Genomic DNA, 19,042 nt, shown 5'->3' on the forward strand with positions numbered 1-19,042 from the left:
TGATCACTACCCACTGTCAAAGTCCCTAAGCCTCCATTTCTTTCTCCCAGTCCCTCCTGAATCACCTTGTGCTTCGATTTGTTTCCCTTATTCACCCCTTCCTCTGTCCCACAACACTTATGTATATATCTGTAATTGATATTAATGTCTGTATCCCCCTCTAGACTGTAAGCTTGTTGTGGGCAGGGAACATGCCTACGAACTATTTTATTATATTGTACTCTTCCAAGTGCTTAGTTCAGTGCTCTGCACACAAATACTCAATAAATACAATTGAGCTACAAAAATGGTGTTAGGGGGCAACAGGAGGGTGGACAGTGGACATGTTATCCCGACTACTTGTTTTGTTTTGTTGTCTGTCTCCCCCGTTTAGACTGTGAGCCCGTCGTTGGGCAGGGATTCTCTCTATTGCCGAACTGTACATTCCAAGCGCTTAGTACAGTGCTCTGCACATGGTAAGTGTTCAATAAATACGATTGAATGAAATGGCCCCTCTCCTGTTGTGACTGCCGCCCTGCAGATGGCCACAGTTCACACAAGCTACTTGGGAGTGGGGGATGATAAAGACATTTATGGACAACCGCCTCCCCCCCCCCCCCCCCCACTTGGTAAAGTACAACAAAGAGAAGGGACTCAACATTCCCTACCCACGAAGAGCTTACCCCTTTGATTGGGGGGGGGGGGGGGAGGGGCACAAGGGGACCAGTGCAAAATCAACAATCTTTAGAAGAGTTATGCTTGAAGGTACAATTGATTTCAAGTTGCCGCCCAAACTTCGAAGGTTATGGGGGTAATGCTCAACCCCACCCTCTCCCCTGGCTCTTCTGCTTACCTCTGCTGACTCGAAACCAAAACAGACTTCATGCCAGCAACATCTAGTTTTTTAAAAGCAGAGATTCCGATGACCCAGTAGTGTTGTGGGGCCTGAACACTTAAGTGTTACTCTGAGCCAAAAATGGTTAAGAGGAGACGTTGGCTTTCTTTTGGAGTAGGGTTAGTTTATTTTTTGGGGTTTTGTTTTGTTTTGTTTTAAACAATCTGGGCTCTCTTCCATTAGCAACTTTGAAATTCCAGACTCAAAAGCTTCTGCAGCAGCCAAGCCAAAACCACTCCTAAACCCCAGATGGGTTAGGCTGGTCCTTAGGCACGGCCCCCCTTCGGCAGCAGCTCTTCCCCTTCCTCCCCCTTCCCCCACCACTTTTGAGTGGATCAGGCTTAAAGTGAGATGAGCTCAACTGGAAAGAGCCCAACAATTTCTTCCTGGGAAATAAGCAGCTACTTCCTAAGTGCTTTTTGGTATGGGCTAAGTTCTGGGGGCTTAGACTGGGAGCCCCATGTGGGGCAGGGGCTCTTGTCTGACCTGCTTTCCTGGATCTGCCTCAGCAATCCAGTGCTTGGCCCATAATAAGTGCTTAACAAATACCAGTTCTCCAACAGTCTTTTCTCCCTCCACTTTCTATCAACCCTATTTTACAGATGGGAGAAACTATGGCCCAGAGAGGCTATATGACTTGCTCACCATCACCAGGTAGGCCTGGGGCAGAGCTACAACTTGAACCCGGGCTCACCTGCCTCCCAGTTCCATGTCCTTTCCACTAGGCTACGGTGGGAGGCCCAGGTTCAAGTCGGAGATCCTCTGCTGGCCTGCTCAGGCAAGTTCTTCACTTCTCTGGGCTAATTATCCCCATTTTACAGAGGGGGAAACTACCTGCCTTTCTTGTACCTTTCAGGGGGCTTGGAAGGACAAAATTGAGATAAACATGCAAGTGCTTTGGGAATAAAAGCACCACAGTGAGTCAGAGGTTCAGTAGTAGACCTGGATCCCTGCCCTCAAAGGGCTTACATCCTAGCAAGGCAGACAGACCAAAGACAACATAATGTTCCATTGGTAGAGTGTGCCCAGAAGATCAGTGTGAAACAGGGAGTGCCAAGTTGAAGCAGAAGTCCTGAGATGCGTGGCTGTGCCTTGGGGAGGTGAAAAACTGCCAGAGAAGGTAGTTTTTGAAGAAGGGGGAGAGTTGTGGTCTGGCAGATTTGAAGAGGCAGGAAGATACACGCAGGAGGAATGGCAAGCGGGAAATGCAAGGGAACCGAAAGGCAGCGGGAGACGTGGTGGGGAAAGCGGACCCAAACAGAAAGGGGGAAGCCCTGACACACACGGTGACCTTTGCGGGACACATCACGTGATCGACTGAAGAGTTTTTGGCACGCCGAGGTCTCAAAATGGTTTTTATTTGAGGCACAAAAAAGAAAAAGTAGCCGATGCCCCTGCACCAATCATGGCAAAGCCAAGTGGTGTTACTCCCAACAGTCTGGGTGGCGTGTCCCTCCCCCACCCCCCACTCCCCAAACCCCACCTAAATTTTAAATTCTAAGAGAATTTAAAACTCTGGAAGGCATGAGATTGCAGTCCTTTAATGATGCAGATGATTTTCGAATGTTGACTTGGATTCCTTAAAGCACATGCCTATCCTGAGTCCTTGATGTTATTTTGCCTTAGGTGTTACCAGGGTCTAAGTTATTCCATCATCGAAGCTTTTCGTTGCAGTTCACATTACAGGGAATGAAGCGCTTGACCTACCTAATATAGGGGAAGAGAAAGGGGGAACCTTTTCAAAACAGGTCCAGACAATGGTACATAAACTGACTGAACAAATTAAAACACCCGCCACCCCACCCCCTCCCTCGACCCATGTCGCATCATGGTAACTAGATGGAATTTATAGAAAAACCTGAAACCAATGGACTGCTTCCCTGCTGGGTAAACCCAGACCAGATATCCTAGCTTTGGGGGGGGGGGGGGGTGTCAAACACCCCACCCCCCTCCCCACCCCCCGCCAACAACAAACCAACAACCATGCAGACACAGTGGAGGCTGAAGCCAACTTCTCTATCGATTTCCTCAAAAGCTTCAACGTGAACTCTGTAATGGGTTGGGGGCGGGGCGGGGGGGAGGAGGGCACCTAGCAGTAAATACAAGCTGTTCAGGAGCTCACCCTGGAGGGCGTCTCTCCCAAAGCACCAGCTCCGATTAACCGAAGCTCTGGATAGAGCCAATGCAAAGTGGGAGGGCCATGTGCATTTCGCAAACTTCGAAACATGAAGGGAGAGGAGGGCGCAAACCTCAGCGAGCCCGGTTGACTCAGCTCCTCCTGATTACTTAAGAGGGTGTCTACTACCAAGTCACTCTTTGGGCTGGGTAGGGCTTCAGGTGAGATCATTCAAACCAGAAGCATGGTTAATAACTTAATAGAATCCAAAAGCTCAGAGAGGGGAAAAAAAAAATCAGCAGAATTATCAGATTTTAATCCTGACCCTACTCCTGAATCACTGCATGGCTTTGGGCAAGTCATTGGCTTTTCTTTTTTTTTTTTTAAACTTTGCCTCCCTGCTGCACCCCCTCCCCCGCACCACCACCACCTTTCACTGGAGTAAACAAGACACCTTGCCCATCTTACTCCTTCATGGGAAAAGAATCGTTCCCAAGTCCGCCCAGACAACCTAGACAGACAGAAACTGGTACTGTATCAAAGGCAAGAGGCTGTCTTCAGTGTTCATTGCTCCTCACGCTTTGGTCACCAGCACTCACCCTTCAGAAGAGTTGAATAAAATGCCACCCCACAGTACGGCTTTAGGCTGGAACGGGAGTTTCTACAGGAGGGCAGTGCCTTCTTCACACACTCTGCCTTACTTCACCGCTCAACACAGAGTGGGACATTACCCTCCCCACACAGCTTGTAAAAGGGAGGGGAGAAAAAACACAAACACACAAAACAGAACCACAGAACACCAGATTCGGCTGCTGCGTCTACTCACACGGTTGTGCGGAGAGCCAGCACCAACAGCAAGCCTGATGCTTTTTGATAAAGAAACCCCTCCCCACCCGGTTTCAGCCCTTGGCCTCCACCAGAGGGCAAGGCACTTTTCTGACAGAAACCTGCACCTGCCCTTCAACTCACACCGCCTCCCGGTCCATCTGCTTCCACCCTGCAGCGACCCAAGCCGGGCTCCGAGGCCAGGGCAGACAACCGAGAGCTTCCCAAGGAGCCAGAGGCCCTCCTTCCACATGCCAAATGAGAGACAGCCGGGGGAAACCAGTATGCTCGTTCCCAGACCAGCGCCCGTTCAGCAACTCTACCGGCGGGGCGGAGAGCGGAGACAAAGCGGTTTCGATCTGCTGGGCGAAGCCTACTGCCCTGCCGTTTTACACTCTCACTACCGAGCAAGCAACACGCTCCTCCCGGGGCCCACCGGGACGGAGCATTCCTACTACTCTGCCCACCCCGTGTGCTGCCTAGCTAGAAGGGCCTGGCCTGCCTAGGCTAGAGAGGCCCCGCTTGGATGTCCTAGCAACCGCAGCTTGGCCCAAGTGGACCAGGACACAGAGCATCGTTCCACGTTCATTCCGTTCTTTCATGTTCTGCCAAGAAAGGATGGTGGCTCACTCCGACCAAAAAAAAAAAAAAAAATACAGCAGGACTTCCAGGCCCCTAGCCAGGCTGGCCCCAAACCAGCTGCCCGGCAGGCTCCAGCAGCAACTCGGAGCTTCCCCTACCCGCCCCGGGCACTGCCCCCCACGCGGGAAGTGCCCGCGCCCGCCCGCCCGCAACCCGAGCCGGCTGCGGCCTCGCAAACCTCAGGCCCCGCTCCCAAGTGACGGGCCGCTAACTACCACTAACTACTCTTTCCTCGCCCTCTGTGGACCAACAGACAAAGCAAAGATGACGAGCCTGAGCCCATCCAAGCAGCACGTTCCAGCAACCAAACCTAGGCGACACAGCACACGCCTGAGGCGGAGGGGCCTCGCGGCTGAGCGCTAGCCGGGCGTTTGGCCGATCGCATTTCCAAACAAGTCCACGCCGAGAAACAACCTCCCAGACATGCCGTGCCGGGATATAAAGCACACGTTTCTGACTCTGCAAAATAACAGACGGAGTTCTAAACCCAACACTTTCTCAAGTTTAATAGTTTCACCACTGAAGACATGTTTAGTACAAAGAAAGAGTCCAAACTGTCAGCTGTTTAATCCTCCATGCTCCCCCACTCCGATATGCCATTGATTTCAACTATGCACATGAATGAAAACTGGAAACACAAAGGAACTTTAGTCAAACTCCCCTTCCTCCTCCAGCTTTATTGATAGTTTAAAAGTACATTTCTATATTCTAGGACTTCAGTTGCTTTTACCATCTGACCTTAAAAACCGATTACAACAAATGAAACTCAACAGTTGTCTAAGTGATATAGTATACAAAAATAACATCTTGGCTCCTGTGAAAATGCATGTCTCTGCGGCAACTCCTGAACAGCTCCAATTGATGTTTTTCTCTAAGCATCATTGCTCACCCTGGGTTGTCAATTTAGCAAATAAACGTCACACCGTCTGCATCTGAAGCTCATATCTCAAACATTGACATAGCAACGGAGTTGTCACATTTCAGGTTTCGACTCTAATTCCTCTCTGACTCTCACGGCCATACAGGCATGCACACCTTGGTTTTTTTTGTTTTGGTTTTTTTTCTTTTTTTTTTTGTTTACTCCCACTCGACTATCTGCTCTACGTAAGGGCCTGGATACAGATGTCACTTGATGTCATTAACAGCTACTGAGGTCAGACCGTCATCCAAGGCCATCATATACTTAAATTAAAGTTTCTTGCGGAAGTTCCCAGACACTTCCAGAATTGGCTTTTCCTCTGCATGGGATCGCTTCCCAGGACCCAGAAAGGGTTTACTAGTCTGACTCCACTCTTCTCATTCAATAATCCCTATTCACCAGTGGCACGGAAAGGGGGTTCTCTTTAACAAAGCATTATACAGAACACCTCTACCAAACTAAACAGAAACATTTTTTTTTTTTGAGTTAAATGCAGAAAGTCAAATTTTTTTTTTCCCACCCCTTTCCTCCTTTTACACAGCAAGAAAAGCTCACTGGCCTGGGAGTAGCCTCTGTCTGCCAAACTTGGGCCAGTGAAGAGGATTCAGAGAAAATAATACAACCATCAATCAGAAAAAGGAGGGGCGACAACGGTCAATTATTAAGCTGTAGCCTCAATTGTACATTCCCGGGCAAGATGCCCTGACTCGCCACAGCGATAACAGTTGACTTCACTTGTCTTGCTGCAGTTGATGGCTACATGACCAGTTTCACCACACCTAAAAGAGAAATTAAAGAGTTTTCACACTGGTGCTCAGAAAACGGGAAATTGTCCACCTATCAATGGCTACAGCGTGCACGTGCGCGCGCCCACACATACACAGACACACACGTGCACGCACGCACTCACACACGAGCTTGGCTATGAATGGCTCCAGACTACCCTCAATTCTTTTTTTTTTTTTTTTTTTAAAGCAAACACGACCACTAACCCCACAACACCATTAAGAGGAAAGGCCCTGGCCTAAGGTGTGATTGTTTTTTGTTCTGATTTTTTTTTCCCCTTTGTTGGGGGTGGGGCGGGGGGAGGGAATCAACTTGTGGTGGGCAAACTTACTCTATATTCCACGTTAAAAGTACCCGGACCAAGCCACTAAAACAACTCCCTCGGAGACTTTGAGGGCCAGGCAGGCCAGCCCCTCCCACGGCACAGAAAGGGGTAGTGGCCCCAGAGGTTCAGAGGGTCATCAGGACCCCTTGGGGTTAAGCTGGGAACCAGTTGCAGAGCAGGGAGGAGCGGTTACTCCAACTGGGGCAATCTTGGGGCACACCAAATGTGAAACCCCAAGAGGGCCCCTCCCTCAATTGACTGTAAACCGCCCTGAGCAATCGATCAGGACCCCAGTGTTAGAAAGCAGATCCCCAATCTCTCAAGTGACCAGAAACACCACCCGGAGGACCAGTGAAAAACCAGAGCCACACTTCTGGCCAGGTTTCCCTTGCCTGATCCAAGTTGCTCTTGCCTCCGGCTATGGAGCCCTTGTAAACACACGGTGGGACATTCAGACCACTAGAAGAGGCTTCCCCATCCATCCCTCTCTCTCTCTGACTTCCACCCCACAGGAAGCGGACCTCTACTGGGTGAGCACCAAGTGTCCGTCCCTCTTCAGGACTCTGTTGCAGCCTCACTTCCTGAACGGCCAGCCAGCCGCTCTCTCCTGACTGCTTACCATTAGCCTCCCGCCCGGCTGGCTCACTCCAAAGCCGAGAGAGCAGAAGCCTGGGATGAATGGGCTTTGGCTTCAAAGGCGAGACTCGCCACCTCATTAGCCCATCCCTCTCTTCTCATGGCCTTACGACTCAAGGGTCCTCAAGGGCCCTCAAGGGCCCTCAACGTGCTGCTTCACTACATATCTACCAGTTCTCATACAGCAACACACCTGCTAAGCCAGACCCAACTGCCACTGATTTCTGAGGACCCACTGACACCATCCCTCAAAGCTTTTGCTTCTGAGCCAGGTACTTCTAATTCTAGCCACTTTTGAACTCCTCCTCAAAGGTTTGGGGACTTTAGGTGCTCGGGCTTGAACCGAAGGTACGATCTGCAGCGTGTAGAGTTCTGTTATTTTTTTTTTTTTAAAAGCCAGCTACTTGATATGTTAGATGAAAATTTTGCCACTCAAAATCACTAACACTACCACCACTGAGTCACCTAACACTTTCTACAGATGTGCTGAAAGAGTTGTGTACTCCCACTATCCCTCCCCACAGGAGGGATGGATTAATGACCAAAGCAATGGAATATGAGAAGCAGCGTGGCTCTGTGGAAAGAGCCCGGGCTTCGGAGTCAGAGACGTGGGTTCTAATCCCGGCTCCACCACTTGTCAGCTGTGAGACTCTGGGCAAGTCACTTCACTTCTCTGTGCCTGAGTTCCCTCATCTGTAAAATCGGGATTAGGACTGTGAGCCCCACGTGGGATAACCTGATGATCTTATATCCCCCCCAGCGCTTAGAACAGTGCTTTGGCACACAATAAGCGCTTAACAAATATCATTATTATTATTATTATGTGTTGGCTCCTATATACCGTGACAGTTTGAAGGGGAATAGGGCTTTGAAAGAGATTACTGGGCCCAAGAGACCAATTTTCAAGCTACCTAGACTCACCTGCCTGGCCCCCAAAGTCTGTCCAGATACAGGAACTGGGAAGGAGAGACTAAGCCCCACCGTCGCTCTCAAAGTTGGTGTCTGTGTTCGAGGGACTTCTCTTTACAACAGCACCTCCGCACAGTGGTGGGACTGCAATCTGACGTTTTAAGGACGCCTTCCGGAGATGATGCAAGTGAGCCAGACAGTGTTCCCTCCCCAGCCCCCGCCCCACCTCCAGTCACAGTGAGGAGAGAAAGAGCTGGGTGAGACTTCCGTATTCAGAGGTTAGCAGCTTCAGCCTCTTTCCCCTTCCAGAAAGCAAAGGCTCAAACCCACGTTCCACTGCTTAACACTCAACAAGCTGCCTGTGACCTGGCTCGTAGACTCCTCAACATGTTATGGAATGAACTCTCTCCATCTATCGCAAGTGGAACAGTTACATTTTCAACTTCCCAGATAAGGTTGAGGGACTTACCTATAGCACTTGACTTTAGTACAATCTTTCTGGATGTGCCCAAACTCGCCACAAGAATAGCATTTCTGCTCATCGGCATGGTCACAGTCACGAGCCAGGTGGCCTGGTTTGCCACAGTTGTAGCAGCACTGCTCCCTCTCTCTCTTGGGCTCCTTGCAATCCTTGGCAATGTGGCCACCTCTACCGCAGTTATAGCAGGCTTCAACAATAAGGAGAAGAACCAGACCAAGACTATAAAACCTTGATAAATTGACATTTGCCCCCCCCCATCCCTCCCCAAACTCTGACAAGCTTTTAAAGGGAACCCTCCTGCCACCCACTCACCCAAGGTTTGAAGATGGTACGGACTTGGAACTTGGGCTATTTAGAATGCTAGACGTATATATATAAAGAAGGTGTTAAATACTTACCATCCTCCTGAAGATCACAATCCTTGGCAAGGTGACCAGACTCACCACAACGGTAACAGATGTCTGGAAGAGATGAAGAAACAAATTGGAACCCTATTTCAGATAGGAAACAAAAAAAAACAAAACAAAAAAACAAAAAAGTTTAGATGATTAGATCGATCTTGAGACATATACATTTTCCAAACAAATCAAGTCTCTAAATTGCAACGCGATGCTCTCGGACGGAATACCTCTGCCAGAGGAGAATCCACCTCTTCCACGGCTCCGGAGGCCGCGGCCACGGCCACCTCCAGTAGGGCACTCCCGAGCCCAGTGGCCAGAGCGTCCACACTTGAAGCACTCGTTGTTGCTCATCTTTGATGGTGTAAGTCCTAGGAATAGAAAGGGAAAACATTAGACCACAGGAAGGCCATGGACACCGAAGGACTCTTGTGACACCGACCCAATTCGGAAAGCCAGCTGGAGATCAGACAGCCACCCGTGACTGGCTACTAGTTAGCAAGAGTGCCACAGAAGTATCCTTGCCGATCTGGATCTTAAATCCTTCTGAGATTGGTCTTAGGCGTCCTTTTCTCATTCAGAACATCCCTGCCCGAAATCGGGAAGATGGACTAGAAGATCTCCTACTCCGACCAAAATGAGCCAGGTCCCCTCCGTGCTACCCGAGTCATCAAAGAAAACTTCACTCCAGTTTCTAAACTGCCTGCAGTCAACATACCGGCTCCTGCCCTTGAGAGGGGAAGGAAGGGAGAGGTTAAGTCATTCATCTGTCAGGAAGCTCACCAGAATTCGTTTTTTCACTCAGGTCTCATGTAGTGGGTATTCACGGTCTACACCTTCTAGCCAATGCCTGTCATTCAGCATTCAGGGTGCTAGGTGTGTGTGGGGGGAGGTAGCTTTTTTTTTTGGTGTTTTTTTGGGGTAAGGGCATTAAGAATTGAAGAAGAGGGAGGTTATAGTACGTAAGGGGCAATTCCGCCTCGTGCCCATTGGGCACTGGAATGCATTACCTCTGTGGGTTTCTGGAATCTCCTATAGGGTCACAAAGCAGCCACCTGCTGGTTGGGGGGCAATTGAGCCTAGAGGCCCAGCCCACCAGCCCAGAGGATTAGATAAGAACAGTCCCAAATGTGCCACCCGGACTACAGAGTGACAGTCCCCCATTCTGTCCCTGCCGCCCACTGCACACGAGGCTGCGGCCCAGTACCGAGTCTGAACAAAGACCCAACACACAGCCTGTGAAATCCCTCCGGGCCCAGATCTGGGACAATGCTCAGAGACTAACTGGAATGTGGAAGAACGGAGGCCAACAGAAACCTGATCGTGTTCCCCGACACATTCGGGAATAGAATTCTGGAGACTTGTTTTCCGAGCAGCCCTGGACAAAGGAGCTACAAAAGATTCCTCTTTTTTTTGGGGGGGGGGGGGGTGTAAAACAAAGATTCCCTATCGCCATGGGATTTCCTGATGTATTTTCCTCCTCTCTGCATAGCTGTTCTAATGCAGGCAGGCGGACACTAGAGCTGTGGGTTTTTTGGTTTTGTTGGGTTTTGTTTGGGTGGAGGGGAGAAATACCTCACTGCCAAGCACAGTCACCAGGAAGAGCTGTTAGCATCTGTTTTGACTTCCAATGAAGTGTAAGTTGGCTATCCTCTATCGCAAAACCTCTGACAATAGCAGTATGTCCATGCAGCTCCATATTACTCATCTAGAATTGATTGAATACACAACTCCGGGTCATCTCGGTAAAAATAGGCATCTGACTTTGGTTTGGGAACCAACGCCCCATTCACAACATTGTTTCCTGTGGAAAAAAATCAAGTCCAACTTATGTGGACTTAAGGCAGTTTTCAGGAGCTGGTTGTATCATAGGTCTCAGAGGATTAGGGGTTGGGGGAGGGGGGCGGTTAAGGGTTGTCCTTTACCTCACAAGGGGTCAGAGTTCAGTTCGGTTTTTCCCATTTAAGTTGAAGCCAAAACCTGATTGCCACCAATGACATTTGCAGAGTACTGAGGGCTAATAATAATAAATGGTAACCATTACTGGTATTTGTTAAGCACTTACTAGGTACCAGGCACTCTACCTGAGCTCTGGGGAGACAAGATGATCAGGTCCCACATGGGGTTGACCGTCTAAGTAGGAGGGAGTACAGCTATCCCATCCCTATTTTCCAGATGAAGAGACCGAGGCCCAGTGGAGAAGTGATTTCCCCAAGGTTAGGGACACTCTAACCTAGACCTGCTTCTGGTACTAGGCAATGTACCAGGCAATTTAGAGATCGCCAGTAGCAAGAATACACCCACATTTCTGGCCCAAGGAACTCACAATCTAATGGGGGAAGACAAAAATTACTGACAGACTTGCACGGGAAGAAGTACAAACCCATGAAGATGGAGCAACTTGAACAACGGAATGCTCCGATAGGTATAAAAGCCCCCCTGGAGGGAAGAACGAAGCACTGCCTGCTCTCCGTAACCCTTGTCAGAGGGCTGGTCACAGTTAATTCTTGCCTACTTCTTTCTCCCTCCTCTGCGCCTGCCTTTAACCACGTCACTGTTCACGAGTACCTCCAGAGGCCGAGAAGGGAAATGGGGAAATGAGAACTGGCCCATGGCTACCACCTTGGGTGAAACCAGTGGACTTCAGTTTCTTACGCACAGCCCTGCTCTCCAGTCACAGAAAATAGATCTGGCGGACCTGCCTTGCCTGTAAAGCTTTTCCCCTAGAGATGTCCAGTCACTGGCCTACCTGGGTCATAAAAATCTGGAATTTCCATTTTGGGCCTAGCAAGGGAAAAGGAGAAGAAGGAAAAAAAAAATCTTTTAAGAGCCCTCTTTCATGTGCTAATGCAGAATATCTGGCAAGGGCCCCAGTACTGCAGCGTATGGACTGTATTACGCTATTTTGAGAAATGAAACGACAGCCACAGACTACGCAGTGGGGTGAAGAACTTCACCAGAGTACACTGGGATGTGTAAGCCTGGAGAAGAAACATGCCGGAACCTAGTTTTAAAGTAATACAATCTAACAATAATTTTCAGGTTCACCTTTTAAAGTGATTTCTGAAAGGGAACCACAGCCAACGTCGGATATGTTTTTCCCTTTAGAAGCGGCATACGGCCTAGTGAGAAGCAGCGTGGCTCAGTGGAAAGAGCCTGGGCTTCAGAGTCAGAGGTCATGGGTTCGAATCCCAGCTCTACCACTTGTCTGCTGTGTGACCTTGGGCAAGTCACTTCACTTCTCTGGGCCTCAGTTCCCTCATCTGCAAAAATGGGGATTAAAAAATGTGAGCCCCACATGGGACAATCTGAGTATCCTGTATCTCCCCGAGCGCTTAGAACAGTGCTCTGCACATAGTAAGTGCTTAACAAATACCATAATAATAATAATAATAATAATAATAGTGGAAAGAGCCCAGGCCTAGGAGTTAGAGGACCTGGGTTCTAATTCTGGCTCCGCCACCTGCCTGTTCTCTCATGTGGAAAATGGAAATTTGATGCCTGTTCTCCCTCCTACTTAGAGACGCGAGCCCCGTGTGGGACAGGGGCTATGTCTGATATATGACTGCATTTGTAGCTGCTCCTGCGCTTAGTACAGTGTCTGGCACATACTAAGTGCTTAACGAACACCACTGTTAGTATTATTGTCCAATCCCCAAGTCTTCCAGTGCATTAGCAGCTAGGCGCTTGCTGCCTGGCAGGCCAGGAGAAGTGATGAGCTAAACGTGATTACATCTTCAGGAAGGATTACCAAAATGCCTCGGAAGTAGCCTGAGAAAGTACGACGGAGCCTTGAATTAGGATGACACAAGCTCTTTGCTTTCTTCCCTCAACAGACCCCGCCTCCTCCCTAGTCGCCATATGGCCGAAGAGAGTAGAAAGCAGAGGCCGGACTAAGGCCAGTCTGCCCCACTCACATTGACCACCGTGGCCCGGCGGGAAGAGCCCAGGCCTGGGAGTCGGAGGACTTGGGGTTTGAATTCCAGCTCCACCACTCACTTGCCTGTTGTGTGACCCCGGGTCCGTCCCCTCACCGCTCTGAGCCTCCGTTTCTCTAACACAGGGATTCAAGAGCTGTTCTCTCACCTACTCGGCGACTGGGGAACCCCCTCCCCTGGCCCGTGGGACAGGGACTGATTGTGTCTGACCCGATTATCTCGTCTCTACCCCCAACGCTTGGCCCACAAACACTTAAATACCACCATTGTACTAAGAGTTTACTTGGGTTCACAGTTCCAATATAATGTTGCCAAGAGGGAACAGGTCAGCTCAATCCGTGCAGCCCACAGGCGACAGAAGTACAATCTAATGCCACCACCTCACCATGACAAGATACAAAACATTGAGTTCTACAAAAAGTGCGACAAGACTGAGTCATCTTCCACGTCCTCTCCAGGGCACTCAGTCGGCACTCAACAGATACTTTTGACTAGCTAGGAGGAAAAAGAGGCTCAGTGTAGCACAGCATGGGGACCTTCAGGGCAAGGTCCCCCGAACGCAGGGTTCCACAAGATTGCAACCCTCGCATTCTAGGGCGGCTGGATGGACAGACCAGCTTTTCTGGTTAAACAATGGCCTTGCAGCCAGTTAGTATCAGGACATGGGCTATCGAGTGATTTTTCTTCCTTCCGCTAGGATTTCCAGAAGGTGTAAAGCCTACAAGGGCAGGTGGCTTAATGGTGATAATGGTATTTACCAAACACTTACAATGTACCAAGCGCTGTACTAAGCGATAGATGATCGCCAGGTCGGACACAGTCCCCGTCCCACACGGGGCTCCCGGTCACCAAGGAGGAGGGAGGACAGATCATGAATCCCCACTTTCCACATGCGGAAACTGAGGCCCAGAAGTGAAGTGATGTGCTGGGGCAAGTCACCTAACAGGACGGTGGCAGAGCTGGGCTGCAAATCCAGGTCCTCTGCCTCCCAAGCCCGTGCTCTTTCCACCAGGCCACGCTGCTTCTCTAAACCCACTTCTGATTTAGCTCCTCTAAGAGTTATTTCTTCCTCTGGCCTGTAAGCTCGTTGTGGGCAGGGAACTTGTCTACCAACCCCTTTCTACTGTACTCTCCCAAGCACTTAATACAGTGCTCTGACCAGCCGGCATTCCATAAATATGATTCTTCAGCCTGCCTGACCTACTCTCTCACTGAAAGCCCCCAAGAAGTCAAAATGCTATCTGCCTAGGACTTTTTGCCTGGATGGCACAGATGAGGAAGTCTGAGATCATTTTATAGGAAGTTGTGTGTTTTTTTTAACTGATGGTATTTATTGAGTACTTACCGTGCACAGAGCACTAGATTGAGTGCTTGGGGGAATACAAGAGTTACAGACAAGTCCCCTGCCCGCAACAAGCTTACGGTCTTTTAAAAATCCTTCCAGACAACTTCGCTTCAGACCGGAGAGAGAATAGGTCCAAATTTCCATCCACGTCAAAGTGACGTTCAAAATGCTACCTAGCCAACCTTTACAGCCGACTCGATAGGCCCAAGCAGGTGGGGGCAGGGGCGATCAAAACCAGTGGTCTAAGATAATCACAGGATCACGAGGGGTCGACCAGAATGTCAGAGCTCCAACCCCAAGACTGAAGACTCAAGTGAAGCCAGCGCACCCCAAGACTCATCACGTAGCCAGATGAAGAGTCGGGCAGTCGGACCCTTTAGGAAGCAAGGTAGCTAGCCAGATACTCACTGGCCCAAGTTGACTGATTTCATTATTCCCCTCAGGGAAAATCCCAAAGTGAGTGAAGTCAGCTCCACTGACAACTCTCAATGAGATTACCTCAGCGATCTGCACAGACTCACAAGAGCACAAGTCACTGTTCGCCCGACACGGCACTGGCCACCTACCTGATTTTACGCCATCTAAGCTATTCACTTACTCGCTGTGCCTCCCTTCTCGTCTGAGTCTCTTCCTCCTGCCTGGAGCTCCCTCCCCCTTCACAATCTGCAGACCACAGCTCTCCCCATCTTCAAAGCCCTACTACTGAAATCACAACCTCTCCAGCCCTGAAGACCTCCCGGACTACTCATTCATTTCCTCACCCTATTCCCCCCACCTTACTGTGTGAACTCCCTAACCACTTAAGTACCCACCCCCCTCCCCACTAGGGCACTCATGGACTCTATAAATAACTGCTGCATGTGTTAAGTGCTTACTACACGCCAAGCTCATTACTCTGTGCTAAGCAATGGGGGTAGAGACAAGACGATCAGGTCAGACTGCATCTCCTTCCCACATGGGGCTCAGTCTTAAGGAAGATGAACCCACAGCTAACCCCCGTGCTTAAAAAAATAAAATAAAAAAAGGAGAGAGAGACGGGGGAGCCGCGGGGGGGGGGGGGGCAGGAAATGGAGGCATAGGGAAGTTAAATGACCAACGAAGTTAAGAGTCCAAGGTCATTCAGCAAATGCCCAAGCTGTGATTAAAACCCATGCCTCCTAACTCCCAGGCCCATGCTCTTTTCACCAGGCCACTCTACTGCATCCACCTACCTTTAATGTATTTTGGTCTGTTTCCCTCATTAGATGGCAGGCTCGAGAGCAGGGAACCGACCTATGAACGCTATTGTAGCTCCTCAAATGTTTAGCACAGTTCCCTGCAGAGCAAGCACTCTATAATAAAGCTATTGACTGATGGATCACAAAGTCTGCCACCCACCGCTAAGAGCAGAATGAAGCAGATTTCCGGGTGGTCTCCATTCAGTCGCCTTCAGTGGGTGAGACGCCGCACAACCTACAAGCTCTTTCCCCTTCTGAAAGGTGGATTTAATGCAGGGCTCCATAATCCACAGTGCATTCAAGGGAACAGTCTAAAACAAGTCCCTTACCACCACCCCGCTATAAGGTGACTGACTATTCTAGGTACCTAAAACACAAACTAGAACAAAATATCAGATAAAAGTCTTCTCAATCAGAGTAAAGAGCTGCCCTTTTCATTTCACTGGACGAAAGCCAAGACGATCTTTATTAATGACACCTACAGGAACTACGAATAACATTAAACTTTATGACGGGATACAAGGTGCAGCAATCATGAGTGGTTTTGTTACTAACTGGTCAGCATAATTCACTACAGCGCCTCCCATGTAGAAGACGCTCACTTTGGACGAGGGGTTAAAGATCCCAAACCAAGTTGAGGTTTGGAAACAGTCGCTTAGGGCTTAAGTTAAATGACCCTGCCAGTTTCCAATTCAAGAACAAATAGATCCGATCAGTCCAACTGAACAAATGCATTTATCCCCTTGTAATCGTCACCTGATTTTGAATCTTCAGCAACCGGATTGGCCACCCAATTTAGAAATGCATTACTTGACAGATGATTAACACGGATAGGAACGAACCATCCCAGAATTGCGTGGCTTAGCGGAAAGAGCCTGGGCGTCAGAGGACCTGGGTTCTAATCTCAGCTCCGCCACTCGTCCGCTGACGCCTTGGAAAAGTCACTTAACTTTCCTGTGCCTCAGTTCCCTCATCTACAAAATGGAGGTTTGATACCTGTTCGCCCTCTTAGACCCCGAGCCCCACGTGGGCTCTTATCTTGTATCCACCACAGAGCTTAGTACAGTGCTTGGCACATAGCAAGTGCTGAACGAACACCACCGTCATCATCAATACTTAAGTGTCCTAGGAAAAACTGCACTTTCCAGTGTGGATGTTTTCTACTCTTATTTCATGGGTGCCATTTGCATAACCCACAGAGAAACCCTGAACAAAACCGTTAAAAACTTCCTTTCCAATAATAGAGATAGGTAAGATTCAAGTTACTAATTCAGTTTCAGGACTCAACGCTCTCCACCCCACCCCCCACCCCCGTTTCCTCCAAGACCCTCAGGGAAAGAGTTTATTTGGAAATCCAAATTGGTTCAAAAAACCACGAACCAAAGTCCTCTTTTGGCTCGTTTACACGTTCAGCACCGGTTACTGTTTCACGGGTTTTATTTTTCTTTCTTTGGAAAAAACTGGCCGCTCCCTACAAACGGTACCTAGCTTGGGCTCCACTCACTCAGAAAAGTCTAAGGCAAACAAAGGCAGATGTAGCTCTCTGCTCAAAGTTTCCTCAACTGAGGCATACGGAAAATGTAAATTACACCCATTAACGGGATCGCCCAACCCGGATTTGGATCGTCCTTCACTCCTAGGTATCCGGCGGTTGACTGGGGAAAAATTAAGCGAAAGACGTTCCCGGCAAAATCAAAAATTTTGCCTTTATCGTGGGAACCTGACTGATCGGACAGATCGGTCAGCACGTTTTCTCGCGGCCCACTCTCTTACGTGGCTCTCGCAAATCTTGAAGGTGTCGTCTCCCCCTGACTACTGGTAGGCCTGACTATCCTCCAGGAAGGGAGGCCACGGGTAGAGCGGGTTACGGTGGAAGGGGTCGTTGGGGAGATCGAGAGGCAGGGGCTCGCAACAAGGGGCAACGAACGTTTGGAATGAGAGTCTCCGCTGGGGACATCCCTCCCGTAGGTCGTGCCCCCCGAGCACATGGGCTCCGCGAGGGCCTTCCCCCGAGCACATGGGCTGCCGCTACGCCCAGCCACATGGCCTGACCGCGCGGCCGCACTTACCTACCGGGCCGCGAGCCCTGGGGTCACCAGCCTTTCTCCAGGAGGCGGCGGGTGGGGCGGGGGGGGAGTGGGGAGGGAGAAGAAAGGTTGTTAGCGGGGGGGAGTGGGGAACCGCTTCGGTGGACCCGGCCGGGGCGGGGCGGCCTCCGAGGGCGTGGAAAAGCGGTCCCGCGGCGCCGGATGGGGGCCGGAACTCCCGCTTTCCCGCCCGACGCCGCAGCACCAGGCTAAAATGCGGCCGCCATAGTCGCCGCGGCGCCGCACCCCACGGGCCGGTCGCCCCCCCCCCCCTTTCCCGGATCGGGATCGAAAGGCGGGCCGCGCGCGATGTTACCTAGGTGGCCTGGGCCGGGGCCGCGAGAACGGCTGTGGCGCTGCTGTTAGAGTAGGCGAGGACGGCGGCGGCGGCTGTTTATTTTCGGAGTCCCTGCCTGCGCCACACGCGGATCTGCACACGGCTCCACACACGCCGCTGCGCACGGCCCCTCCGCCTCGCCCACGCGCCCAATCGGCGCCCGGCTCGGCAGGCCCAATCAGCGCCGCCCGCCCGGAGCCCCCGCCCCGATGCCGCTCCCCCTCCCTCTTCTTTTTCCCGCCTTCCCTCGCGGCCCTCGGTGGGCGTGTGCGTTCAGGCAGGCCGGTAGGCCGGCAAGCTACCTGATACGATTCTTCCTTTCCTCTGAGGCGGCTGGTCGAACCCTCGTCTGGCGGCTCCCCGGGGATATCGAGGCCTCGGATGTCCGGTCTAAGCCGCCCCCTGACCCTGGAGCACGATCCCGGGGGATGCCGGCGCCTCAACCAGCCGGGCAGATGTTACAAGGCCAACGGCTGGCAGTGCTCTGAGGCGCCGCCGCCGCGGCCGTTCGGTTTTACGGCTCCGCGCGCTGTGACGCAGCGCTACGTCACTATCGGGGGTCCGACGCGGGCCTCAGTTCCGCTCGCCCCTGACGTGACACGAGGGCGCTGGGGCGGCCGGAGATCACTTGGCCCTCCCCCCCGCCGGTGGCTTTTCTTTTGTGCCAAAGCCTCGGATTGTAATAATGATAATGATGGCATTTGTTAAGCGCTTACTATGCGCCAAGCACTGTTCTAAACCCTGGGGAGGATACGAGGTGATCAGGTGGTCCCACGTGGGGCTCTCCGTCTTCATCCCCATTTTCCAAATGGGGTCACTGAGGCCCAGAGAAGTGAAGTGATCGGCCAAAAGTCACACGGCTGACAAGTGGTGGAGCCGGGACTTGAACCCATGACCTCAGCGTGGCTCAGTGGAAAGAGCCCGGGCTTGGGAGTCCGAGGTCATGGGTTCGAATCCAGGATCTGCCGCTTGTCAGCTGGGTGACTGGGCAAGTCACTTCACTTCTCTGGGCCTCGGTTCCCTCATCTATCAAATGGGGATGAAGACTGAGTCTCACGTGGGACAACCTGATGACCCTGTATCTACCCCAGCACTTAGAACAGTGCTCTGCACATAATAAGCGCTTAACAAATACCATCATCATCATAGTAAGTGCTTAACAATTACCAACATTAAGATGATGATAATCTCTGACTCCCAAGCCCAG

The 19,042-nt window shown here is 50.8% G+C and overlaps 1 protein-coding gene across 11 annotated transcripts in view; it reads right to left on the minus strand.

Annotated features, from left to right (window-relative positions):
- Positions 1-2,396: 2,396 nt before the first annotated feature.
- LOC100073621 (cellular nucleic acid-binding protein) overlaps positions 2,397-19,042 on the minus strand; it is a 28,292-nt gene continuing 11,646 nt past the window's right edge. The window contains exons 3-7 of one of the 11 annotated variants that reach the window (XR_003756752.2): positions 9,142-9,282; positions 8,912-9,004; positions 8,502-8,703; positions 5,936-6,155; positions 2,398-2,581 (exon numbers count right to left, since the gene is read on the minus strand). Coding sequence is in view for 10 of the 11 variants with exons in the window: in XM_029057356.2 (XP_028913189.1) it covers positions 6,038-6,155; positions 8,502-8,703; positions 8,912-9,004; positions 9,142-9,282 (554 nt within the window). In the remaining variant the exon portion in view is untranslated. Of the gene's footprint in view, positions 2,582-4,936; positions 6,156-8,501; positions 8,704-8,911; positions 9,005-9,141; positions 9,283-17,480; positions 17,561-17,814; positions 17,973-18,137; positions 18,335-19,042 lie in introns of those variants that run through there. The other 10 variants (XM_029057361.2, XM_039911081.1, XM_039911080.1 and 7 more) reach the window with 10 other exon arrangements.

This window comes from Ornithorhynchus anatinus, unplaced genomic scaffold, assembly GCF_004115215.2.
Source record: "Ornithorhynchus anatinus isolate Pmale09 unplaced genomic scaffold, mOrnAna1.pri.v4 scaffold_93_arrow_ctg1, whole genome shotgun sequence".
NCBI lineage: Eukaryota > Metazoa > Chordata > Mammalia > Monotremata > Ornithorhynchidae > Ornithorhynchus > Ornithorhynchus anatinus.